The following is a 27,352-nucleotide window of genomic DNA, read 5'->3' on the forward strand; positions in this document are numbered from 1 at the left end:
TACATACAGCATGTCGTTTGGTTACAAATGTTTTTGCATCCATATTCTCAATTACATATTACAATCACAGATTTTCCATCTAATATAACTAAACACCTCACTTTCATTGTACAACGTATATTCAGTTACGATTAATATTTCTTTCTTTTCAATAAACCTAATTTCCTTACATTCTTGATTGTCTGTTTAATAACAATACATCTTTATGTAATCGCTTATCCCATTCTGAATATTTTTACAGTATAAAAGAATTTACCAACTGTTTATATTTATATATCACTATTTTTAATTACGTATAATCCCACCAATCATCCATCGAGTATGCTTATGTTCATTATTATCCTTGTACATCATACATTCAAACAAAAATGTTATCCCTCCATTTTTCAACAAGGTATTCTAAATAGTCACTTCATATATATGTATGTATGTATGTATGTATGTATGTATGTATGTATGTATGTATGTGTGTGTGTATATATATATATATATATATATATATATATATATATATATATATATATATATATATATATATATATATATATACCAATTTTTGATGACTTCCTTATTAAAATTATTTATCAACAACAGAATATCTTTATAATATACACTTAAAACCAAAGATTGATTGATTGGTTGATTTAAATCCAACCGATTTAAAGGATTGTGGTCGTAAGTAGAGGACTATCTGTATTTATTTATTTATTAAATCCTATTTATTTATTTATTTATTTTCAAAATACTTTTTTTATTTTCCACTTTCATAACATATAATCACATGTATACTATTACATAGCCAATATCCTATTGTGTTAAGTAGTAATTACATCAGTTCCTCTTGCCATCAACGCCCAGAAAGATAAAAACCCATTATTCGCTCTTCTGCTCTCCATACACCTCTTTCTTCTACCTCTCTCCTACCTCCTTTCTTCCCTCCATCATCCTTTTCTACTCTACTTCCCCTTCCTTTCTCCTTCTCCTCTCTCTTCATTCCACTCCTCCTTATTCTCTTCATCTTCCCCCCTTACCCTCTCTCCTAATCCCTCTCTTCCTTTCTTCTCTCCTTTCCCACTCTTCCTCTCATTCACTTGGTGTATTTCAGCTTCTGAGCAAACTCCATTCTATGTTGATGGTATTTATGCTTCCATATCAATATACTTAACATATCTTAGTTTTAAAGAGAAAATAAGAGAAGACAGTATACATGTGCAATCATATTACTTTAAAATCTAACACCCCTCGTCAAGACTAATATACATCCCTCCCTACCCCCCAACCCCCCCAGCCTTCCCTCCCCTATTTATTAAGCCCTCCTGTTGCGCTTTCTCTCCAGCTGAAGTGAAGCAGATGGCCAAGCAGGCGGCTGCGGGGCAGCTTCATTTACCGACGCAGCACCCTGCCAGCAGGTGGATGTTGCAGAGCGAGGCGCAGGACCTCCAGACAGGTTTCCCCAGCCCCACCATCTGTGAGCGGGTCCGATTCTACCAGGAGAACGGCGAGGCAGGGAGGACGCAGCGCACCAGGGCCGTCGGGGACCACAAAGTGCGTTGCGATCAAGAAAAGCAGAAAAATCCAGACGGGGCGTTAGGAAGAGTCCCAGGCCTGGAGAAGGAAGGTAAGTTAAGGGTTGAGTTACAGCTCTGTAGTAGATGGTGTAGTAGGGTCTGCTGCTTGGGTGGTGATTGGAGGGGGGGGGGGGGTTGGACTAGATGACCTACAAGGCCCCTTCAAGCTCTGTTAATCTGTGGACTACAACTCCCAGAATTCCCCTGCCAGCACAGCTCGGTTCAGGGGCGTTTACTTCCATATTACTCATTCTCATAAAAAACAGACCCTCTGCGAAAGTGGCCAAAATCCGTACGTTTCGCTGCCAGATTTTTAGCAGCCCCAGCGATGCAGATATAAGCGTCAATCTTGCCATGGGGGTTTGGTCCAGTGGTTAAGGCAGCAGGCTAGAAACTGGGAGACTGTGAGTTCTAGCCCCACCTTAGGCATGAAAGCCACTGGGTAACTTTAGCCAATCACCAGGAGAGGGTGAGTTATAGTCCCACCTTAGAAGCATGAAAGCCACTGGGTGACTATAGCCAATCACCAGGAGAGGGTGAGTTCTAGTCCCACCTTAGGCATGAAAGCCACTGGGTGACTATAGCCAATCACCAGGAGACGGTGAGTTCTAGCCCCACCTTAGGCATGAATGACTTTAGCCAATCACCAGGAGACGGTGAGTTCTAGCCCCACCTTAGCCATGAAAGCCAGCTAGGTGATTTTGGGCCAATCACCAGGAGAGGGTGAGTTCTAGTCCTGCCTTAGGGATGAAATCCACTGGGTGACTGGGCCAGGAGGCAGTGAATTCTAGTCTTAGGTATGAAAGCCAGCTGAGTGACTTTGGGCCAATCACCAGGAGACGGTGAGTTCTAGCCTTACCCTAGGCATGAAAGCCACTGGGTGGCTTTATGCCAATCACCAGGAGCAGAGGCGGTATTCAGCAGGTTCTGACCAATCCCGAAGAACCGGTAGCGGAAATTTTGAGTAATTCGGAGAACCGGCAAATACCACCTCTGGCTGGCCCCGCCCTCATCTATTCTCCACCTCCCCAGTCCCAGCTGATCAGGAGGGAATGGCGATTTTGCCGTATCCTTCCCCCCGAGTGGGGAGGGAATGGAGATTTTACAGTATGCTTCCCCTGCCACGCCCACCAAGCCATGCCCACCAAGCCACGGCCACAGAACCAGTAGTTTAAAAAAAATTGAACCCCAGAACTGACCCTAGGAGGCTGTGAATTCTAGTCCTTTGGTATGAAAGCCAGCTGAGTGACTTTGGGCCAGTCCTCAGGCGGCTGTGAGTTCTAGTCCCACCTTAGTTCTGAAAGGCAGCTGGGTGACCCTTGGGCCAGTCTCTCAGCCCTGCCCACCTCGCTGGCTTGTTGTTGAGAAGTAAAATAAGAGGAGGAAGGAAGATTCGTTCTGTTCAACCCCTTGGATTATTCTTCAAAACTATTAAGATGGCTTTTAAAAAAAAAAATTAAATTAAATTCACAACCCAGCGCATCTTAATTTTTTTTTTTTGTTTCTTTGTTTGTTTTAAACCCTACCCTACGGGTAACCGTTGAACAAGAAGCAGCAAATTGCTGCTGTTGTGCTGTGAATTGCTCACCCTTTCCCCGGGAAGAAGACTAAATAAAATGGCTAAAGAGCAGGAACGCAAATTGCCTTGGACATAATTGGTGTGCGTTCGAGAGAGGTTGTCTAGCAATTTTAGCGTTCTGGGTATGTTCCATCTTCCCGGCGCTTTCGGTAGGCGAGCGGATTCGCTGCTCTGCCTCCCGGGAGAACCCAAAAAAGAAAAGGATGGAATATTTTTTCAGAGACCGTTTTTACAAAATGCATTTATTGGGGATGCTTTATCCCCTCTCCTTTAAAAAGGATAATTTGGAGGGGAGAAGGGGGAATTTGACTCTGCGGATCAGCTGTTTAATTGCTATCATCCTCCCCGCCAAATCAGCCCCTGTTGGCGTTTTCGGTCTTATTTCTTTTCCCAGCCTGTCCTTCGTCCAAGAAACCCCGGGTTTTTTCCCCTCTGCATGCTAATTCCGACCCTCATCCCTCCCTCCCTCCTTTCTCTGGGGTGTCGACGTTGCATTTCACGTTGTCTTAATTTATTATTAGGAAGAGACAGTTCGGTTCCAGCCTGCGAGACTGGTGCAGCGCCACGCAAGCCGGTTTTCCTTTCTCTTCCGTCGGAGGATTCTTGCCGGGTATGGCTTTTTGCTCCTTCGACTGCTGAATCACTAAGCAATAATTCTTGGTCCAATTGGCCGGTCCCGATCCAGATCATTGAGCAAAATAAAACTAGAGTTAAGCCTGGGGTTGAAAAATATTAGCAACCGATTCTCTGCCCAATTGCTGGGTGGGCATGGCCATGGTGGGTGTAGACTATTCGGCCTCCTGCACCAAGGCCGGAAGGCCTATTTTTCGCCCTCCTCAGGCTCCGGAGGTGTTCCTCGGGGAGGAAGGGCAAAAACGGGAGGGCGAAAATGGCCTCCCCCAGGCTCCAGTGGCCCTCTGGAGGCCGGAAACTGGTCAGTGTTCCAAACAGAATCCAAAATTAAATCAGAGTCCAAGGCAAAGTATTGCTCAAAGTTCCAATTTATTGACAGAGCCATGTTGGCACATCTGGGGAAACCCGAATCTGAAAGCTTCCCGGTTTTCCCCACCCAGTTGAAAGTTCAAGATCTTTCCCCCACACCCACAAGCCCATCCCATGGTTCAATCTCCCACTGCCATGCTGGCAGCTTCCACCCATCCAGTTCCGGTCAGGTGCAGAGGTGGGATTCAGCCAGTTTGCACCTATTCGGGAGAACCGGTTGGTAACTTTCTAAGTAGTTCAGAGAACCGATTGTTGGAAGAAATCTCCTTTTGTTTTTTTCCCATTTTACAGGACTAATCCTGTAAGGAAGGCAGGAAGGAAACATTCTAGTGTTGTTTCTAGCCTAATCTTTATTGCCCTGCTTACAGAAACCGCCTCTCCGGTTAACCCTTGTTACATTGTAACAGCTAAGGCGAAGCGCCCATCGACCTGAGTGGCCTTGAGTTGGCCACGCCCACCCAGTCACATGACCACCGAGCCCCGCCTACCTAGGTGGTCATTAGGGCAGAGAACCGGTTGTTAAATTATTTGAATCCCACCACTGGGTCAGGTGCAGAAGTGCAAAGACAAAGGATGACCTTTGCTTTCTGGAAAGAAATGTTATGGCTGCATATCATCTAACTCCGTACAATCCCCCGTCCCATTTTCCCACAGTAGAAAATGCGTAGTAGAAGAATAGAAAGTGTGGCAGGCCAAAGACCCAAAAGAAAAGATGGCTGCAGGCCTGACACCTAGAACTTCCGGGATGCCGGTTTTTCGCCCTCCCAGAGCCTCCGCGCAGACCCTGCACTTACCTGGCACGATGAACGGGCCACTTGGAGACCCCTGGGAGGGGCAGAGTGTGCGGGGGGGCCATACAGTGCTTGCCACTACCGCCTCGACAAACCAGATGTAAAATTAACATCTGGTTCGCCTGAACCGGTCCCAATCGGCTGAATCCCACCCCTATTTAAGCCATTCCGGAGATAATATTTTAATGCAATCCCGCTCGGAAACAGGCGAACAGTTTTTCACAGCTGGTGCTTTGGATCAAAGCAAAGCGTTTGAGCGAAAGGTTGTCAGTAAATCTCTCTAGAGGGGAGACCTTTCTAACAAAGGTTAGCACGTCCTTGGTGCCCTCCGAGCTTGGTTTGTTTTCTTACAGACGTTTTGTTAACTAGGTAACCTCATCAGTGCTAGAAAGGAGCGGGGTTTGTGGGGAAGAAATGGAGAGGGGAGGAAGAGGACCCTGGGGTCCTTGGTCCTTTCTGAGCTTGGTTGCCCTCGTGACCTCAAGACTGGACTACTGCAATGCGCTCTACATGGGGCAGCCCTTGAAGAGCATTCGGAGACTCCAGCTCGTCCAGAATGCAGCCGCGCGAGCGATTGTGGGTGCACCTCGGTACACCCACGTTACACCTATCCTCCACGAGCTGCACTGGTTACCGATTGGTTTCCGGATACGCTTCAAGGTGCTAGTCGTCACTTCTAAAGCCCTTCATGGTATTGGACCTGGGTACTTGAGAGACCACCTGCTGCCGATTACCTCCCAAAGGCCCATTAGATCCCACAGATTAGGCCTCCTCCGCGTTCCGTCCACCAGCCAATGTCATCTGGCTACTACCCGGGGGAGGGCCTTCTCTGTGGCGGCTCCGGCCCTTTGGAACGAGCTCCCCACAGGGATTCGGACCCTCACCTCTCTCCAGGCCTTCCGAAAAGCCGTTAAAACCTGGCTGTGTCGGCAGGCCTGAGGTTGATGAGTTCCCTTCCCCTCTCGAATCGTGTGGCTGTTGGTTGTTTTAAATTCCCTGTACTTTTTGTTGTAGTTCTTGTGTTTCCCTTCCCCTCCTTTGGGTTTGTGCGCCGCCCTGAGTCCCCCAGGGAATAGGGCAGCATATAAATAAAATGAACTTTGAACCTTGTTTTCTTGTACACATTTCATGACCCAGCTAGGTAACATCATCAGTGCAACTAGGAAGTGGGGTTTGGTCTCTGTTGACATAGAAATGAGTTGCCAAGCCTGTTAGAGTTGGTGGGGCAGTTCTTGGTGATTCCTTCATTAGCCTTAGAAAGAAAGACAGAGGGAGAGAGAGAAAAAGACACAGAGAGAGACAGAGAAAAAGAAAAAGACAGAGTTATAGCGACAGAGAGAGAGACAGAGAGAAAGACACAGAGAGATGGGAAGACACACACACAGAGAAAGAGAGAGAGACACAGAGAGAAAGACAGACACAGAGAGAAAGACAGAGAGAAAGACAGATAGAAAAAGAGAGAGAGACAGAGCAAGAGACACAGAAAGGCAGAGAGAAAGACACACACACAGAGAAAGACACAGAGAGAGAGACAGAAAAAGACACAGAGAGAGGGAAAGACAGAGAGAGAAAGACACAAAGAGAGAAAAACAGAGAGACAGAGAGAGAGAAAAAGACAGACAGAGGGAAAGAAAGACCCAGAGAGAGATAGAGAGAAAGACACACAGAGAGATGGAAAGACACACAGAAAGACAGAAAGACACAGACAGAGAGAAAGACAGAGAGAAAGAGAGAGACACACACAGAGAAAGACACAGAGAGAAAGACAGAGAGAGACAGAGAAAAAGGCAGACAGAGGGAAAGAAAGAGAGAGAGAAAGAGAGAGACACAGAGAAAAAGACACTGAGAGAGAAAGACAGAGAGAGACAGAGAGAGAGAAAAAGACAGACAGAGGGAAAGAAAGACACAGAGAGAAAGACAGAAAGACACAGACAGAGAGAAAGACAGAGAGAGAGAGAAAGACAGAGAGAAAGACACAGAGAAAGAGAGAGACACACAGAGAGAAAGACACTGAGAGAGATAGAGAGAAAGACACACAGAGAGAAAGACAGAAAGACACAGACAGAGAGAAAGAGAGAGAGAAAGAGAGAGACACAGAGAGAAAGACACTGAGAAAGAAAGAAAGACAGAGAGAGACAGAGAGAGAGAAAAAGACAGACAGAGGGAAAGAAAGACAGAGAGAGAAAGACAGAGAGAAAGACAGAGAGAAAGACACAGAGAGGAAGACACAGAGAAAGACAGAGAGAAAGACACAGAGAGAAAGACACTGAGAGAGAAAGACAGAGAGAGAGAAAAAGACAGACAGAGGGAAAGAAAGATAGAGAGAGAGAAAGAGAGAGAGACACACAGAGAGAAAGATACTGAGAGAGAAAGACACAGAGAGAAAGACACAGAGAGAAAGACACAGAGAGAAAGACACAGAGAGAAAGACAGAGACAGAGGGAAAGAAAGACACACAGAGAGATGAAAAGACACAGACAGAAAGACACTAGAGAGAAAGACAGAGAGAGACCGAGAGCAAGAGACTTAGAAAGGCAGAGAGAAAGACACACACAGAGAAAGACAGGGAGAGAGACAGAAAAAAGACAGAGGAAAAGACAGAGAGACAGAGAAAGACACACACAGAGAGAAAGACAGAGAGAGAGAGAGAGAGACACACAGACACAGACACAGAAAAACACAGAGAAAGAGAGACAGAGCAAGAGACACAGAAAGGCAGAGAGAGAGAGAAAGGGAGAGAGGTTAGATAGATGGATGTGGGTTCCTTGGTGGTTTTCTGGGAGATATTTATTGACCCAAATAGGCAACATCATCAGTGCTAGAAGAGAGGGGGGTTTACAGAGGGAGGAGAGGCCTGTGGGATCCTTGGGTTTCTTACAGACTTTTCATCACCCAACCAGAGAAAATCATCAGTACCGCTAGGGAATATTCTCAGTTCGTATACAAATGGTTGACCCTGTTAGCATTCGTGGCTGCATCCTTGGAATGTAGTTTACTGATTGATGGTCTGAGTTGGCAGCTCCTGGATAGGAGTACTGCTGCTATGATAAATAAGCAGAGAACTACTTCCTTAGCAGTCCTCGATTTAACGACGATTCACTTAGTAACCATTCAGAGTGGCAACAGCACTGAAAAAAGGCCCTTCCGGACAGTCCCCACATTTACAACCGTTGCCACGCCCCCAAAATCACAGGATCAGAATTTGGAGGTTTGGCAACTGGCATGTCCTTACGACGGTTTCAGCATGCCGGGGTCATGTGTTTGCTACTTACGACCGTCCCAGCTGGTTTCAGACAAGCAACGTCAAGGGAGGTTCCCTTAACAGCCACACGATCCGTTTAGCAGCTGCAGCGGCTGTTTAAAAAAAAAAAGGTCGTAAAACGAGGAGTAGCTCGCTCAACAACTGCCTAGCTTAACGATGGAAATCGTTAAGCAAACACAATGGGGGGGGGAGGAAGATGGACTTGCTTAAGGACCGCATGGTTCACTTAACAACGGTGGTGATTTGCTTAACAACCCTGCCGGAAGAAGGTAATAACATTAGGTGTGACTCACTTAACAACTGTCTCGCTTAGCAACATAAATTCTGGTCCTAATCGAGGTTGTAAGTTGGACTGTCTTGAGTCTCAAAGGAAAGGTGGTGTCAGGCTTCCAAATAGCATCCAAAATTAAATCAGAGTCCAAGGCAAAGTATTGCTCAAAGTTCCAATTTATTAAGAGAGCGATGTTGGCACATCTGGGGAAACCCACATCTGAAAGCTTCCTGGTTTCCCCCACCCAGTTGAAAGTTCAAGATCTTGCCCCCACACCCACAAGCCCATCCCATGGTCCAATTTCCCGCTGCCATGCTGGCAGCTTCCTCCCATCCAGTTCCGGTCAGGTGCAGAGTTGCAGAGACTAAGGATGACCTTAGCTTTCTAGAAAGAATGTTGTTATGGCTACCTATCATCTAACTCCATACAATCCCCACCTCCCATTTTCCCACAATAGAAAAGGCATAGTAGAAGAATAGAAAGTGTGACAGGCCAAAGATTCACAAGGAAAGATGGCCGCAGGCCTGACCGGTGGAATACTAACTAAACAGATATGGGGGAAGTAACAGAATAAATATTTTCCTCCTTCCTATCCTATTCTTCCTATCCTAAAGATACCGTCTTAATTTCTGTCCCTCTTACAGGAGCATCTGGAAGAGGTGACCCACTCAACATCGACATCCCTTAACATATCCGAGGAATTTTTCACTCCGGACACCGACTACTTTTTGGGTAGTTCTGCTCCTCCCGAGCTTTCAGAATTGGAAGTAAGAGAAAAAATTGGTGTAGTTAGCCAAGATGGCTTAAATTGACTGCTTTGATGAAAGGAAAGAACGTAACTAATTTTGTTTCTACTTGGAAACCATTCCTGGACTTTGTGCCTGAGGTGGTGGTGGTGGTGGGGAAATATGAAACTCTGGTTTGGGTTTTTGCCGATTGGTTAGGTTTGGTGCCCTAGAAATGATTAGTATATATGAATACCTGTTGTGACTCAGCAGAAACCTGTGAGTTGTTTCGGGATGCAGGATGATGAGCAGCTGTTACTCTTTGGGGTCTTCTCCTGCAGATAAAAGACTGATGGTGCCACGCCTTAGTTGCAGAAGTCAACGTTCGTCGTTCGTTTGTTCGTGAGTTCCGTTCCGTTCCTGTTCGAGTTAGTGATTCAAAGAGGCACTTGGATAAGTGATTTGCTTTCTGTAAACCTGGTTTGCTGTAAGAGTTTTGTTTTTGCATTTGCTGTGTAACTTTTTGCCAGAGACTTTATCTATGTTTATTTTGGGCTCGCAGCCAGCTTGAGCCGGGACTGATAAAGATATTCTTTTGCAAGCTTCGTGTGGCTGTAGTTTTGGAACGGGCTAAGTGGGGGCCAGAACAAATACCTAAAAGTAAAAAGTCAAGGTTTCATGTTATGACCTGATTCTACAAGTCATCCTCCACGTACGACTGCAACTGAGCCCAAAATTTACATTGCTAAGTGAGATGCTTGGTGAGTTTTTGCCCCATTTTATGACCGTTCTTACAGCCGTTGTTAAATGGATCGCTCGCCGTGGCTCAGTTAGGGACGTGGTTGTGTTTTCCTCTTGTCTTTGCTCATTTGTTATGACCGTTTTATGACCGTTCTTGCCACCGTTTGTAAGTGAATCACTGCGGTTGTTAAATTAGTCACGCGGTTGTTAAGTGAATCTGGTTTCCTTTCGGCTTGTCAGAAGATCGGAAAAGGGGATCGAAATATGAGTCAGTGGTCAAGCATCCGAACATAAATCACATGACTGTGGGGGATGCTGCTATGGTCACTAAGTGTGAAAAATGGTCGCAAGTCACTTTTTCAGCGCTGTTGGCACTTCAAATGGTCACTAAGCGGACTGTTGTAACTCGAGGACTATCTGTATTGCAACAAAAGGAGTCGGAAGTCAATGCTTTTTTCCCGTCCTTTCCACCTCTTCCTGTTTCTCTTCTCCCCTTTTGCTCCCCTGATTTACCTTTATTTTCAATTTTCTTGATATTCTTGTATAAATTAATATCTTGATCAATTAACTAAATTTTGAGCCTATTTTAAAAAAAGAGAGAGAGAAAGGACAAATATAGAGAGAGAGGGAAAAGAGGAGATCATCCTTAGGGTGGGGAAAACTCTGGTTCTCCTGTGCGCTGCTTAGGGAATCCAAGCATGGGTTAATGTTGTGGCCCAACAGGAGCCGTTGGAGCTGCCAATGGACTCCGATAGCAAGTGATTCTGTGAGTCGGCTACGGAAGATGTGGAGGACCCTGGGCAGGGTTCAGACTCCAAGCAGGGATCAGAGAGGCTGCTTGGCCACCAGGAGGTGCCTGAGGCATGGAGCAGTGGGGAAGATCAAAGGGAGTTTGTCCTTGACGCCAGGCAACAAAGGGTGGAGAAACGGAGGCAACAGTTATGGAGACAGACTCATAAGAGATAATCAAGCCCAGGTGGTTGTGGCTTGGCCCCTCCCAAGAGAGTATATAAGAAGAGACTTTGGGAGGAGTCCTTTTGCAGGACACAACCGTTCAAACTAGCTGGAGAAGCTCTTGTTTGTATTGTATCTCTTGTCTGTGGGAGTCTGAGTTGCTGCTAATGTTTTGTCTGTGAGTAATTGTTGTGAATAAAGCGTGGCTATCAGTAAGCCTGTGTCGGCGTTAATCACCGGACAGAGGGGGGTCAGAACAGGTTAACTTTGTCCATTAGCCTAGAGACTGAGTTATGCAAATTGCTGGCCACACCTCCTCTGACTGGATAGTCCAGTTTTTTAACTCAGTCCAGCTAAAGAGATGCAAAAACATTCTCTAGGTTATTAGACAAGTGCATCATTCTTATGATTCAGCTTGGATTCCCTTCAACAGCCTGAGTTCCTTCCACGGAGCGTTTGATATCTCTGCAAATAGGTTCCTTTCCTTTTCGTTTATAGTAGCAATCGGATCTTAGCGTTCCTGGAGCCTCCGGGGCCAGGGAACCCTTCTTCTTGGAGGTGAGGTCGCTTCGGTGTTATTTGTTGGAAGGTCCGCCTTCGTTTGTCTTGCCGCGGTTGGGAATCGGTTCGCCGCCCTGCGCTGGCTGCTCTAACCGCTGTCCGCCACCTCCCCGAGGTTGCCTTGCGACGCGCGGAACCTGGACCCCCCCCCCCCATTGCCATATGGCTGGGTTCCCTGTTTTTACCATGACCACTGAGAGCCTCTGGAAGCCGCGGCTGCGGTCACTGGCAAGTTACGAGGCTGGCGTTCTCCATTCTGGCGGTGACCATTTTCCCTCGGCAATTTGAATTTCCCGCCCCCGCTGTTGGTTGCGGTGGCCATTTTGGGGCCCATTTCTCGCCGAAAAACAGTCCGGCTGGGCATGGTTTCATTTTCCCGCCCTCAGTGACGTAAAATCACCAGATTCATTGCTCCACAGAGGTCGGTTCGCCACCATTCTACTGGTGCACAAGTTTGATCTCTTGTGGCCACCTGCTTCGATTGCAATCGGCATTTGGTCTTTCATTGAATGTGATCTTGAGCCCTTTCAACCTAGTTTAACATGGCGGTTCCCTCTTCAGAGCAGCGCTGGATCCTATACTGATTGAGACGAGGGACAAGCGAAAAGTGCTCCCTTCGACTGCTAGGCGCACGGATCGGAGGCAACAATTGTATTCTCGAAGGCAGCCCTTTCGTATTGGGGAGTCGGGGTACTCGTCCCTCCCCTACACCCCTCTATCAAATAGATCCTTTTCTCAGTCCCAGGACAGGTTTCAAACAGAAGCAATACTAGGGACAGAGGTAGAAACCAGCACCAACAGCAGGACCAGGCCCGGCGGCCCTTTCGTGGCGCCAACAACCGGTACCTTTTGTAGGTACCGGCGACTCGCTAGAGGGCGGCCCTATTGGCGGGCGTTTAACTACCTTCGCCCACCAATGAAAAACCACAATTTCAGACGCCTGGGCTCTTCAGATTGTGAGGCTGGGTCTCACTCTGGAGTTCCTGGCCATTCCCCCGAGAGGTTTCATCAGATGCCCGGTACCCAGGTGCCAGGTAAAGCGGCGCCTGATGGACACAGAAATCCAGCATCTCATCTCCATCAAAGCCATAGAACAGGTGGATTATGCAAAATATCTTTAAAAGAAGGATAAAGTTTACTCCTCAGTTATTCTTACTAGGTATATGTACTGACTTTACAGTGGTAGAGATCAATTTGATTCTGCACCTAATAACGGCAGCAAGACTGTTGGTGGCGCAATACTGGAAGAAGGAAGACTTGCCTACAACTCAAGAATGGACATTGAAAGTTACAAACTTAGCCGAGATGGCTAAAATATCGGCGTATCTTAAAGATCACTCAAATGAGAGATATAAACGAGACTGGAAAAAATGGATTGACTATATACAAAATAAATACGGGACCAAGAAATTCCAGTTAGCCTATGCTTAAGATCAGAAATGATTTAAATTGTTTAAAGTTAGCTCAGCAAGAAGAAGCTAAGGTCAATGTAGAGATGTTATTAATTTCTTTATTTCTTTTTTCTCAATAGATTTTAGACTGTGTTTGTTAAAAATCCATACCGTGTACGGGTTCTGGGAAGTCGGGGGGGGGGAGGAGGAGGGGGGGAGGGGGGAGGGGGGAGGGAGGGGCATACATTAGGCTAGACAAGAATTTGGTGGTAAACTAGAACTATTTTGACACACAAAAAATGGTACTCCGATGTCTTACTGATTGAGGAATGATGAAATGTTTGTTTGAAAAGAAATAAAACTTTTGAACAACAACAAAAAAAGCCATAGAACAGGTGCCAAAAGGGCAGGAGGGTCTAGGTTTCTATTCCAAACTCTTCCTAGTTCCCAGGACCTCGGGAGGATGGCAGGGCATCCTAGACTTGAAACGGTTCAACTTCTACCTCAAGTACCAAAAATTCAAAATGCAATCACTCAAGAGTGTTCTTGCGAGCATTCGCCAAGGCGATCTCCATCGACATCAAGGAGGCCTACTTACACTTGCCAATACATCCGGAGGTTTCTGCGCTTCCACTTTGCGGGGCGTCATTTCCAGGACTGCGCCCTACCATCTGGCCTATCATCGGCCCCGCGAACCTCTTTAAGGCCTGGAGACTTCAACTCCCAGAATTCCTGGGGCAGGGTGGGCAACTGTGTCCGCTTTAAGACCCATGGACGTCAATTCCCAGAATTCCTGAGCCAGCCAGCTTCCGACAAGCAAAATGAATGAGGGACGCCAAATTCACTTAATGAGCATGTGATCCACTTAACAGCTGCAGTGGTTCGCTTAACAGCCGCGACAAAAAAAGGTTGTAAAATCGGGGGTAGCTCACTTAACAACGGACATACTTAGCATCAGAAATTGTGATCGTAGCATGTCCTTCAGGACCCTGGAGAGTTCCCAGAGAGAAAATGAAAGGACGGGTTGTTCTTTGCCAGTAATCTGGCCACCGTCAGGACCTCGGAGAGCTCCAGATGAGAAGCTAAAATGTTGGGTTACCTCTGTTGGTCCAGAGTTGGTCCCGGCCAATTAATTAGGTCTCCCAATCCAGGAGATCCTTTATTTGCACCCCACTTGATAGCTGCTCTTTTTCCTCAGATTCCTTTCTGGGCAGTATGGAAATTATAGTAAATAATTTACCTTCCTACCTTCCTTCCTCCCTTTTCTGGCTCCCTTCCTTCCTTCCTTCCTCCTTCCTTCCTCCTTCCTTCCTTCCTTCCTTCCTTCCTCCCTCCCTCCCTCCCTCCCTCCCTCCTTCCTTCCTTCCCTTCCTTCCTCCCTCCCTCCCTTATTCCTCCCTCCCTCCCTTCTTTGGCTCCCTCCCTTCATTCTCTCTTTCTTCCCTTCCTTCCTTCTTTCTCCTCCCTCCCTCCTTCTCTGTCTCCATTACTCCTTTCCCCCTTCCTTCCTTCTTTCTCCTCCCTCCTTCTCTGTCTCCGTTACTCCTTCCCCCCTTCGCTCCTTCTTTCTCCTCCCTCCCTCCTTCCTTCCCTCCCTGTCTCCCTTCCTCTCTTACCTCCTTCTTTCCTCTCTCCTTTTCTTTCCTTCCTTCTCTCTTTCCTTCCTCCCTCCCTTCTTTACCTCCCCTCTTTTTTATCCTTCCTTTCCTTCCTCTCTCCTTCTTTCTTTCCCTCCCTTCCTTCACTCTCCTCTCTCTTTCTCCTTCCTTCCTTCCTTCCTTCCTTCCTCACTTTCTTTTACAAATGACTCAAGCCAGTGAGCATAATTAATACGCCTTCCTCCTCCCTTTCTTCCCTACAACGACAACCCTGTAAGGTGAGTTGGGCTGAGATTCCTATGAGGCATTTCTATGAAGTTATTTGATGCTATCATGATCTGTAGATCAAGGTATCCTAAAGCCTCTTTGACTTCTTTCAACTCCTAATTTGGAGGACTCATGAACTGGCAAACGGAGAACGCTAGGTTGAGGTGATTGATTGATCGATCGATCGATCGATCGATGGATTGATTATCTGCCATCAAGACACTCCCAACTCCTAAAGAAGAAAGGGAAAAGGAGAGGAAGATATGGAAGGACAGTAAGAGTAGGAAAGAGGGTAGGAAAGGGAGGAAGAGAGGAGGAGTGAGGGAGAGGAAGGGGAAGAAGAGAAGGGAAAGGAGAGGAGGAAAGAAGAAAGGAGAGAAGAAGGGAGGGAAGGAGAAAAAGGGAGGGAAGGAGAAGTAGGGTTGTTGTAAAACAAGATGGGTGTATGGGATGGCAGGAAAGCAATCTCGATTATATTTTCAGTTTTAGGAGGAGGAATGGATTGTTATAAATGTCAAAAGATAACACGTTATTAATAATAGTTATGACATTGTATATTTGTGAATGTATGAATGAGAAATAAAAATAAAAAAACTTTTCAAAGGAAGACATTCCCAACTCTTAACAATAATACATAGATTTTTCTCCCTGACGATCCATCTCTAACCGGTGTCTTCCAGGACAAAATGGGTTGGCATTAATATTGTGCAGAGTTCATTGTGCCAGAGAGTAAATAATGACATTCACGTTGAGCAAATAAGAATAATTATATTAGAGTACTGTTGAATGTACATTTAGACATGTCACAGAGAATTGCATTACTGCTGCTGGTGGAAAAACAGGATATAAATGAAACAAAAAAAAGGAAGTGATTGTAAATTTGATCATGGCAGCTGGATTAGTGATGGCTAAATATTGGGGACGAAATTGGGATATTCAAAGAAATAAGTGGTACAGTGACATCTGGAGTATGGCAACAAATGATAAATTAACAGTAGAAATTAAATTTAAGAAAGGGATGTTTAAAGCAAACAATTATAATGAAATATGGGAGGGATTTTATAAAACCAGTGCTGGTGGAAGGCAAAGGGAATAAACCTACTCAAGAATATATGTTGTTTTGGAGGGGAAAGGGGCACAATTGGAATATATTGTATATCTTTTAGTTGTTAAAGACGAAGAAATATAAGGGAGGAGGAAAAGGTCCTCGGGTGGTGGTGGTGGTGAGGGAATTGTGTAATATTAGTTTTTTTTTCCTTTTTTCTTCTTTTCGTATTTAGATGTGCATGTGCTATGTTTGTATTATTTGCATTTTAAAAAATAAATAATTATAACCATAATAAAAATGAATAAATATACGAACAATAAGTCATCTCGTGTTCCAGGGTTGAAGCTTCGTTGAGACAACTCAATTCTTCCCTGTTGAGAAACTCTTGATTTATCCTTTTAGTATTCAACAGCTGAGGAAAAAGAAGACGATATTTTAGGAAGAACGGAGGAAATTTCCGGGCAGAAAGAAAAGTTGAAAAAACATCAAGGAATCTGGAGTCAGAAAGCACATCCCATCAATTCAGGGCAGAGTAAGGACTTTTTTTTTGTATGTGTGCGTGCAATATTAACTCGTCTTAATTACAGGTAGTCCTCAAGTTACAACCATGTGAGTGAAATTACAGTAGCAATGGGAAAAGTGACATGACCGTTTTTCGCTCATACAATCTTTGCAGCATCCCCAGGGTCACGTGATCAGAATTGGGTCCCTTGACAAGTGACTCAAATTTATGACGGTTGCAGTGTCCCAGGGGGTCACACAATCAACTTTTGCGACCTTCTTGGCCAACAAAGTCAACGGGGAAGCCATATTCGCTTAACAACTGTGTTCGTAACTTAACGACTGCAGTGATTCACTTAACAACTGTGGCCAGAAAGGTCGTAAAACGGGGCAGAGCTCACTTAACAATTGTCTCGCTTAGCAACGGAAATAAAGGCTTATTTATGGCCGTAAGTCGAGCGCTACTTGTGCTTAGAACAAGTCAGGTCATTTCTGTGAGCGATGGGGGAATAATAAATCAACCTAAGCTTTTCCTAAAATACAGTAAGTTTAATCACTTCTTTAATATCACTTTATAAGGCCTTGGTAAGGCCACACTTGGAATCCTGCATTCAGTTTTGGTCACCACGGTGTAGAAAAGATGTGGAGACTCTGGAAAGAGTGCAGAGAAGAGCAACAAAGAGGATTAGGGGACTGGAGACTAAAACATATGAAGAACGGTTGCAGGAACTGGGTAGGTCTAGTTTAACGAAAAGAAGAACCAGGGGAGACATGATGGGAGTCTTCCAATATCTCAGGGGTTGCCACAAAGAAGAGGGAGTCAAGCTATTCTCCAAGACACCTGAGGGCAGAACAAGAAGCAATGGGTGGAAACTAATTGAGGAGAGAAGCAACTTAGAACTGAGGAGAAATTTCCTGACAGTGAGAACAATTAATCAGTGGAACAGAAGTTGCCTCCAGAAGTTGTGAATGCCCCAACACTGGAAGTCGTTAAGAAGATGTTGGATAGCCATTTGACTGAAGTGATACAGGGTTTCCTGCCTAAGCATGGGGTTGGACTAGAAGACCTCCAAGGTCCCTTCCAACTCTGCTATTGTATTGTATTGTTTTTTTTTTCTGGGGAAGCATTGATGACCAAAGTGGGAAAGTGGAATTTGGAGTCCTTGATGCTCTCTGAGTTTGGTTGCGTTCTTGCAGAACGTTTCATTACCAAGCTAGGTCACATCATCAGTGCTAGAAGGGGGAAGGGGTTGAGGCAGGGGTGAAATCCAGCAGGTTCCGGCAGGTTCTGGAGAACCGGCAGCGGGAAATTTTGAGTAGTTCGGAGAACCGGCAAATACCACTTCCGGCTGGCCCCAGGAGTGGTGGGGTGGGAATGGAGATTTTGCAGTAGCCTTCCCCTGCCACGCTCACCAAGCCACGCCCACAGAAACGGTAATAATTTTTTTGTATTTCACCACTGGGTTGAGGAAATGAGGAGGAGGAGGAGGAGATGGGGTGAAGAAAGAGGACTGGGGGGTCCTTGGTGCTCTCCGAGCTTGGTGGTTTTCTTGCAGAGGTTTCATTGCTCATAGCTAACATCAGTGCTAAAAGGTGGCGTTTACAACGGGGGGGGGGGGGGGGGAGGAAGTGGACGACAATTTGGCCCTCTCTGATGTTGGTTGTTTCCTTGCAAACACTTCATTACCCAACTAGGTAACATCATCAGTCGTGAAGGGAGTGGGGTATGTGAGGAGGAGGAGGAAGAGTAGGTCTGTGGGGTCCTTGGTCCCAATAGTCCTCCTCCCACACCCCACTCTCTTCTAGCACTGATGTTGTTACCTAGTTGTGTCATGAAACATCTGGAAGGAAACTACCAAGTTCAGAGAGCACCAAGAACCCCCCAGTCCTTTTTTTCCCCTCTTCCTCCTCCTCCTCCCATACCCTACTCCCTTCTAGCACTGATGATGTTACCCAGTTGGGTCATTAAACGTCTGCAAGAAAACTACCAAGCTCGGAGACCACCAAAGACGCCCCCCCCCCAGTCCTTTTTCTCCTCCTCCTCTTCCCCTCCTCCCCTTCCTCCTCCTCCCATACCCTCCTGCCTTCTAATACTGATGATATTACCTTGTGGGGGCATTAAACATCTACAAGAAAACTACCAAGCTCGGAGACCACCAAGGGCCTCCCAGTCCTTCTTTTTTTCTCCTCCTCCTCCTCCTCCTCCTCCTCCTCCTCCTCCTCCTCCTCCTCCCCCCCTCCCCCTCCCCCTCCTCGCATACCCCACTCCATTCTAGAACTGATGATGTTACCTAGTTGGGTCATGAAATGTCTGCACGAAAACTACCAAAAGTCAGAGACCACCAAGGATCCCACAGTCGTCGTCGTCCTCCTCCTTCTCCTCCTCCTCCTCCTCCTCCTCCTCCTCCTCCTCCTCCTCCTCCTCCTCCTCCTCCTCCCCTCTCCCTTCTAGCACCGATGTTGTTACCTAATCGGGTCACGAAATGCGAGCTACAAATCACCTCCTTTATTAGAGACAAGGTAATCTCGGGCATCTAACTGTATTAATATTCGCTGGCGCTCGTAAGTATTTCAACATCCCTGGGGGATTCCGAATGCAATTATTAAGGGGGGGGGAAAGAAACCCACCCTCCTGAAAAAACAATCTTGCAGAAGACAGGGAGGCCAATTCAAAAACATTCTCTTTGCAACTGGCCCGTAGCAGGAGACTCCGATAACAGAAAATAAAATAAATGCGTATTTGTCTCCCCCCACCCCTTTTTTTTAAGAGGTCTCTTTATTTCAAGTTCTCTGAGCATCTTCCTAATTACATTCTGTAGGACGAGAGGGTTCCTGTGGGACAGGTACGAACTATATCCATGACAACCTGCCAAGGGGAGACGTGTTTACTTCCGCAAACGGGTAAGAGTTTTCGTTTGATGTTTAGGCTGCCCTTCGGAGGAAATCTCTCTCTTTTTTTTAAACACGGGCTGGCGTTATTTTAACATTTTATGTCTTTTGCTTCTGGTTTTTTTTTTTATTATTTTATTTTATTTTAGACGTACATCACATTTATACAATACGAACAGGAGCTTCCTGTTCTTTCTAATAGCAATCATCAATCGATACCGCTCACCTTATATTATTTCCCCTTCTATTGTATTTCATTCGGATTTCACCCTTCTTAACCCTCTTATTTTACTCATAACTATTTGTTTTTTTGAGTTTTGTTATATTCCTTCATTGATTCTTGTTTCTTTCCTCCATCCACCTATACCATTTATCCCATATCTGGTAGAATTCTGATTCTTCTTTTCCCTGGATTTCTTTAGTTAGTTTGTCCATTTCACCACAATCCATAACCTTTCTTATTATTTCATCTTCGCTTGGAGTTAATTTGTTTTTCCATTTCTGGGCAAAGGCAATCCCTGTCGCCGTAATTATATGTAATATTAAATACTGGATTTCTTTTTTGTATTTTGCAGACATAATCCCTAATAAAAAAAAACTTCAGGTTTCCATTCTATTTTAACCCGTTATTTGCCTCCAGCCAATTTTTGATCCTTTCCCAAAAATTTTTAGCCTCCTCACAGGTCCACCATAAATGGTAATGTGTTCCGTGTATTGATTCGCATATCCAACATTTTGGGGAGGTATTTGTTAAGATTTTAACTAACCTTGCTAAATAGCTGGCGTTATTTTAACAGTGTGTTTTGCTTTTTGTTGATCTTTTTTTTTTGAAACCGCATTTCCTTGTTTTTCTCTTTGTCTTCGGGTACCGAAGATGGATTGTTGTAGAATTATTTTACAGCCGCTTTGGGTACCGTTTCACGAAGACGGAGCATAAATGTTTCCTAACAATAAATAACCATAAATAGATTAAATCCCACACTGTATTACTAACGGTTGCGGCCCGCCGGTGGAGCTGGCAGCAGATTCAGGCAGTGAGGAGGGTTGGGGAGGAACCTGGGCCAGTCCTGGAGTCTGGGGAAGGCTCGGATGAGGGCTCTGTGTCGGAGGCAGAGAGGGGGCCAGGGCCGTCTGACAGTTATCAGCTGCCTTCGGAGTCGGAGATCAGTGGGGCAGAAGAACAGCTGGAGCCTGTTCCCGATGTGCCAACATGGGACAAAATCTAATGTTCTATGACAGTGATGGCTAACCTTTTTCTCCTCACATGCCGAAATCGCATGCGCACATGACCCCCACATTCTCCCCTTCCCCACGCGTACGCGTGCAACTACCACGCATATGCGCGCAACCCCTCTGCCCCATTTTGTGCCTTAGCAGGCTTCCCTGAAGCCACCTGGAACCAAAAACGGAAGATGCGCCTTTCCCCCTGCGTTCCTCCCACCCCGGCACATGTACATGGGCGCACGTCTCCCACACGCATAGCAGGGACCCGAATATCAGCTGGTGGAGCTGGGTGACGCAGAGGGCCATTGGTTGGCCATCACGGTGCTATGAGAATTACTTTGAAATAGTCCTCGGGGTATGACCAGTCACGTGTGAACTCCTTGAACTTACGTCAAACCTCCTGATTCAAGGTCATGATGATGATGGGGTGTGTGTGGGGAGGGGCTGTCTTTTGGGGGGTCCCGTCATCGCACTTCCAGCACCTGACCTGCATTTACGACCATGTGCATTGTCTCACCTTTGTTACAACATTTGGGGGGGGGGGGAGGCTAGCTGGAAACTACCGTATTTTTCAGAGTATAAGATGCACCAAGATTCTGTAGAGGTAAATTTTTTTAAAAAAGTTTTTGCACTCTGCAGATCTCCCAAAAACGGACCGTTTTTCACAAAAATGGCCCCGTTTTTTCCCTCAAAAAAATGGCATGCATAGCCTTTAGGAGGTTTAGAGAGTGCTCCTGGGGTCTGCGGGGGCAAAAGTGAGCAGAAATGGCCCTTTTTTCCCGCTCATTTCTGCCCTGCCCAGCCCCCAGGAGCACTCTGGAAGCCTCCTAAAGGCTATGCACGGCCATTTTGGTGAAGGGGGGCAGGGTTTTGGGAGGCAAAAAATGCTGTATTCAGTGTATAAGACGCCCCAGATTTTCAGCCTCTTTTTTGCAGGGAAAAAAGGTGCATCTTATACTCCGAAAAATACGGTCATTTGGTTTCCACCGCAATGGTGGACAAGGACACTAAACTCAGAGCTCTCCAACCTTGGCAACTTGATGACTTGTGGACTTCAACTCCCAGAATTCCTCAGCAAAATTCTGGGAATCGAACTCTACAAGTCGTCAAGTTGCCAAGGTTGGAGACCCCTGCACTGAACGACGGCGGCCTTCGCCTCCCAACTGCAGCGGGGGGGAAAAAGGCCGTAACATTGGGCACATTCAGTGCTGAGCCACTGAACGGCCGTCCCGCCACACAACCTGGTAATTCTGGCCTCCATTACGACCGTCAGCTAAGGGCTTGTCTTGTGTTTATTCCCTTGCAGCCCCGGGGTGGCGCAACGCGGATGTCTCGGTGAGCCTGCGAGAGAGTTTGGAGCAGAAGACACGTAAGGACTCTTTCGCTGCTTGGGAGCTGAGCGGGTTTCAGTGGGTGGGAAGGAGGGAGGGAGGCAGCGGCGGGTTGCTGCCAGTTCTAACCTCTTCTGTAGAAGAGGTTCCACAAATCTACAGTGCCGTTTAGAACCGGTTCCAGCTCCTTCCCCCGGCCCGTCCGCACATCATCAAGATGAAGAGCAAGAGGAGGAATTGTGGGAGTTGAAGTCCACAAGTCTTAAAGCTGTCAAGTTTGAACACCGCTAGGTTTTTTTTTTCTAAAGGGTTAGGGGTGCAAGGGTCTTATAACTTGACAGCTTTAAGACTTGCACACTTCAATGCCAGAGTTCCTAAGCCAACATGACCGGAGGAGGGATTCTGGGAGTTGAAGTCCACAAGTCTTAAAGCTGTCAAGTTTGAACACCCTGGGTTTTTTTTCTAAAGGGTTAGGGGTGCAAGGGTCTTGTAACTTGACAGCTTTGAGACTTGCGTGCTTCAAATGCCAGAGTTCCTGAGCCAACATGACTGGAGGAGGGATTCTGGGAGTTGAAGTCCACAAGTCTTAAAGCTGTCAAGTTTGAACACCCCTGGGTTTTTTTTTCCTAAAGGGTTAGGGGTGCAAGGGTCTTGTAACTTGACAGCTTTAAGACTTGCACACTTCAATGCCAGAGTTCCTGAGCCAACATTTTGGTTGCTAAGCAAGAGCATTGTTAAGTGAGTTTCACCACATTTTACAAATTGGCCACGCCCACCCAGTCACATGCCTGCCAAGCCCCTCCCACGCCACTCCCACCCAGTCACATGGGCTGGCAAGCCATTCCCACAAAGCAGGCCACACCTACAGAAGAGGTTCTAAAAACTTTTGAAACCCACCACTGGAGGGAGGGGCACAGGAAGCGCAGGTGTGACAGGCCATTCGTGGAGGAAAAAGGGAGATTCAGCCTGGGGAGTCAGCTTTTGATCCAATTTTGTGAATGCCATTGTTCTCCGGAGATTTGCAAATGTATTTTATTGGCTTGGTTGATTGTCCACCTTTATTATTTGGATCGATCACTCGAGCTGGCTAATCTGCTTCATCCTCTTTCCTCCTCCAGTTTTCCCCCACAATGACAACCCTGTGAGGTGGGTTGGGCTAAGAGAAAGAGAGGGACTGGCCCAAAGTCACCCAGCTGGCTTTCATGCCTAAGTCAGGACTAGAACTCCCAATCTCCTGATGATTGGCCCAGAATTACCCAGCTGGCTTTCTTGCCTAAAGCGGGACTAGAACTCACAGTCACCTGTTGATTGGCCCAGAGTCACCCAGGTGGCTTTCTTGCCTAAAGAGGGACTAGAACTCACAGCCACCTGTTCATTGGCCTAAAGTCATCCAGCTGGCTTTCTTGCCTAAGGCGGGACTAGAACTCACAGTCACCTCTTGATTGGCCCAAAATCAGCTGCTTTCTTGCCTAAGGCGGGACTAGAACTCACAGTCACCTCTTGATTGGCCCAAAATCAGCTGCTTTCTTGCCTAAGGTGGGACTAGAACTCACAGCCACCTGTTGATTGGCCCAAAGTCATCCAGCTGGCTTTCTTGCCTAGGCGGGACTAGAACTCAAATTCACCTGTTCATTGGCCTAAAGTCACCCAGCTGCTTTCTTGCCTAAGTCAGGACTAGAACTCACATTCACCTGTTCATTGGCCTAAAGTCACCCAGCTGGTTTTCTTGCCTAAGGTGGGACTAGAGCTCACAGCCACCTGTTCATTGGCCCAAAGTCACCCAGCTGGCTTTCTTGCCTAAGGAGGGACTAGAACTCACAGTTGCCTGTTGATTGGCCCAGAGTCACCCAGCTGGCTTTCAGGCCTAAGGAGGGACTAGAACTCACAGTCACCTGCTGATTGGCCCAAAGTCACCCAGCTGGCTTTCTTGCCTAAGGAGGGACTAGAACTCACAGCCACCTGTTGATTGGCCCAGAATTACCCAGCTGGCTTTCAGGCCTAAGACAGGACTAGAATTCACAGTCACCTGCCGATTGGCCTGAAGTTACCCACCTGGCTTTCATACGTGAGACTAGAACTCACCATCTCCTGGTGATTGGCCCAAAGCCACCCAACCAGCTTTGATGCCTAAGGCAGAACTAGAACTTACCATCTCCTAGTTTCCAGCCTGGTGCCTTAAATCAAATCCATCCTCAAGTTTCAAATTAAACCGCTTCCAAATAATTTATATTTTTTTAAATCCCAATTTTGCGATCCCAGTTTTGCTTTGAACCGGGATCTCGAGAGTCATATTTTGATCGCTGTTTCAAGACTTCCCATCCTTTGGTTTAACAAGTTGGGGCCCTGCCCCCTGAAAAGGCCATCGGTATGGTTTGTTCTAGAATTCTAGAGTTGGAACTTTCCAGATTGTCCCATAGGAGAAATGGGGTTACCGTATCTTTTGGAATATAAGACGCACACCACCACCACCCACCGAAAGGGTGAAAATTTGGGTGCGTCTTATAAACTGAATACAGCATATTTTGGCTTCCCGAAACCCCGCCCCTCGTATCCCGTTTTTTTTGCAAAAACGGATGCGCAGAGGGTTTGGGAGGCCTGCAGAGTGCTCCTGGGGGCCGGGGAGGGCAAAAACTTTTTTTTTTAAATTACCTATTGAAAACCTTGGTGGTTCTTATACTCCGGTGCGTCTTATAGTCTGAAAAATATGGTACTTACGCATCCATAACCTCACGAGTGTTTGGAGAGATGATTGAATTCCCGGGAAGAAAGGCTCAAAAAATAAGATTATTGGAGTCCAGCATTTCTGGACTGACAAGAAACGCAACACTAATGTCTTCTCCGTTTTCTTCTGTTTCGGCCAGATCCCTTGGAGCTATTCAAGAAATGTCCAGCATCAACTTCAAGGATTTGTCAAACACGTCAGCTGTGAAAACTCCAAGAAATTCGAACTCCCCCATTCAGACCAGCACCCCGGTCAGCCCCGGTTAGTCAAGGGTTTGTGGAAGTAGTAACAGTATAGTCATAACACAGGGGGGGGGACAGGAGGAACCCTTCAAAGTTGGGAGAATTGGGGCTCAACTTCAGTCTTTGCCATTTCCAGGGTCTACATTCCTAGAAAGCTGCAGAACAATGTGTTGCTTAAGAGAGGCATGTTACGATAGCACAGAGGTCTCAAACTTAGTAACTTTAAGATGGGTGGACTTCCACTCCCAGAATTCCCCAGCCAGCATGCTTTGAGAGGGGTGGACTTCCACTCCCAGAATCCCCCAGCCAGCAATGCTTGAAGATGGGTGGACTTCCACTCCCAGAATCCCCCAGCCAGCAATGCTTGAAGATGGGTGGACTTCCACTCCCAGAATTCCCCAGCCAGCATGCTTTAAGAGGGATGGACTTCCACTCCCAGAATCTCCCAGCCAGCATGCTTTAAGAGGGGTGGACTTCCACTCCCAGAATCCTCCAGCCAGCATGTTTAAGAGGGGTGGACTTCCACTCCCAGAATCCCCCAGCCAGCATGCTTTAAGAGGGGTGGACTTCCACTCCCAGAATCCCCCAGCCAGCATGCTTTAAGAGGGGTGGACTTCCACTCCCAGAATCTCCCAGCCAGCATGCTTTAAGAGGGGTGGACTTCCACTCCCAGAATCCTCCAGCCAGCATGTTTAAGAGGGGTGGACTTCCACTCCCAGAATCCCCCAGCCAGCATGCTTTAAGAGGGGTGGACTTCCACTCCCAGAATCCCCCAGCCAGCATGCTTTAAGAGGGGTGGACTTCCACTCCCAGAATCCCCCAGCCAGCATGCTTTAAGAGGGATGGACTTCCACTCCCAGAATCCCCCAGCCAGCATGCTTTAAGAGGGGTGGACTTCCACTCCCAGAATCCCCCAGCCAGCATGCTTTAAGAGGGGTGGACTTCCACTCCCAGAATCCCCCAGCCAGCATGCTTTAAGAGGGGTGGACTTCCACTCCCAGAATCCCCCAGCCAGAATGCTTTAAGAGGGGAGGACTTCCACTCCCATAATCCCCCAGCCAGAATGCTTTAAGAGGGGTGGACTTCCACTCCCAGAATTCCCCAGCCAGAATGCTTTAAGAGGGGAGGACTTCCACTCCCAGAATTCCCCAGCCAGAATGCTTTAAGAGGGGAGGACTTCCACTCCCAGAATTCCCCAGCCAGAATGGTTTAAGATGGGTGGGTTTCCACTCCCAGAATTCCCCAGCCAGAATGGTTTAAGAGGGGAGGACTTCCACTCCCAGAATTCCCCAGCCAGAATGGTTTAAGAGGGGAGGACTTCCACTCCCAGAATTCCCCAGCCAGAATGGTTTAAGATGGGTGGGTTTCCACTCCCAGAATTCCCCAGCCAGAATGGTTTAAGAGGGGAGGACTTCCACTCCCAGAATTCCCCAGCCAGAATGCTTTAAGAGGGGAGGACTTCCACTCCCAGAATTCCCCAGCCAGAATGGTTTAAGATGGGTGGGTTTCCACTCCCAGAATTCCCCAGCCAGAATGGTTTAAGAGGGGAGGACTTCCACTCCCAGAATTCCCCAGCCAGAATGCTTTAAGAGGGGAGGACTTCCACTCCCAGAATTCCCCAGCCAGAATGCTTTAAGAGGGGAGGACTTCCACTCCCAGAATTCCCCAGCCAGAATGCTTTAAGAGGGGAGGACTTCCACTCCCAGAATCCCCCAGCCAGAATGGTTTAAGAGGGGAGGACTTCCACTCCCAGAATTCCCCATCCAGCCTGCTTTAAGAGGGGTGGACTTCCACTCCCAGAATCCTCCAGCCAGCATGTTTAAGAGGGGTGGACTTCCACTCCCAGAATCCCCCAGCCAGCATGCTTTAAGAGGGGTGGACTTCCACTCCCAGAATCCCCCAGCCAGCATGCTTTAAGAGGGGTGGACTTCCACTCCCAGAATCTCCCAGCCAGCATGCTTTAAGAGGGGTGGACTTCCACTCCCAGAATCCTCCAGCCAGCATGTTTAAGAGGGGTGGACTTCCACTCCCAGAATCCCCCAGCCAGCATGCTTTAAGAGGGGTGGACTTCCACTCCCAGAATCCCCCAGCCAGCATGCTTTAAGAGGGGTGGACTTCCACTCCCAGAATCCTCCAGCCAGCATGCTTTAAGAGGGATGGACTTCCACTCCCAGAATCCCCCAGCCAGCATGCTTTAAGAGGGGTGGACTTCCACTCCCAGAATCCCCCAGCCAGCATGCTTTAAGAGGGGTGGACTTCCACTCCCAGAATCCCCCAGCCAGCATGCTTTAAGAGGGGTGGACTTCCACTCCCAGAATCCCCCAGCCAGAATGCTTTAAGAGGGGAGGACTTCCACTCCCATAATCCCCCAGCCAGAATGCTTTAAGAGGGGTGGACTTCCACTCCCAGAATTCCCCAGCCAGAATGCTTTAAGAGGGGAGGACTTCCACTCCCAGAATTCCCCAGCCAGAATGCTTTAAGAGGGGAGGACTTCCACTCCCAGAATTCCCCAGCCAGAATGGTTTAAGATGGGTGGGTTTCCACTCCCAGAATTCCCCAGCCAGAATGGTTTAAGAGGGGAGGACTTCCACTCCCAGAATTCCCCAGCCAGAATGGTTTAAGAGGGGAGGACTTCCACTCCCAGAATTCCCCAGCCAGAATGGTTTAAGATGGGTGGGTTTCCAC

At 47.1% G+C, this 27,352-nt stretch overlaps 1 protein-coding gene across 1 annotated transcript in view; it reads left to right on the top strand.

Moving 5' to 3' along the window:
* Positions 1–27,352, top strand: part of TEX14 (testis expressed 14, intercellular bridge forming factor) — an 82,576-nt gene that overhangs the window by 30,606 nt on the left and 24,618 nt on the right. The window contains 7 exon segments of the mRNA XM_032216134.1: positions 1,337–1,618; positions 3,669–3,757; positions 9,118–9,240; positions 16,161–16,290; positions 19,079–19,160; positions 21,679–21,741; positions 24,565–24,686. Of these exon segments, the coding sequence (XP_032072025.1) occupies positions 1,337–1,618; positions 3,669–3,757; positions 9,118–9,240; positions 16,161–16,290; positions 19,079–19,160; positions 21,679–21,741; positions 24,565–24,686 (891 nt within the window).

This window comes from Thamnophis elegans, chromosome 4 (assembly GCF_009769535.1).
Source record: "Thamnophis elegans isolate rThaEle1 chromosome 4, rThaEle1.pri, whole genome shotgun sequence".
NCBI lineage: Eukaryota > Metazoa > Chordata > Lepidosauria > Squamata > Colubridae > Thamnophis > Thamnophis elegans.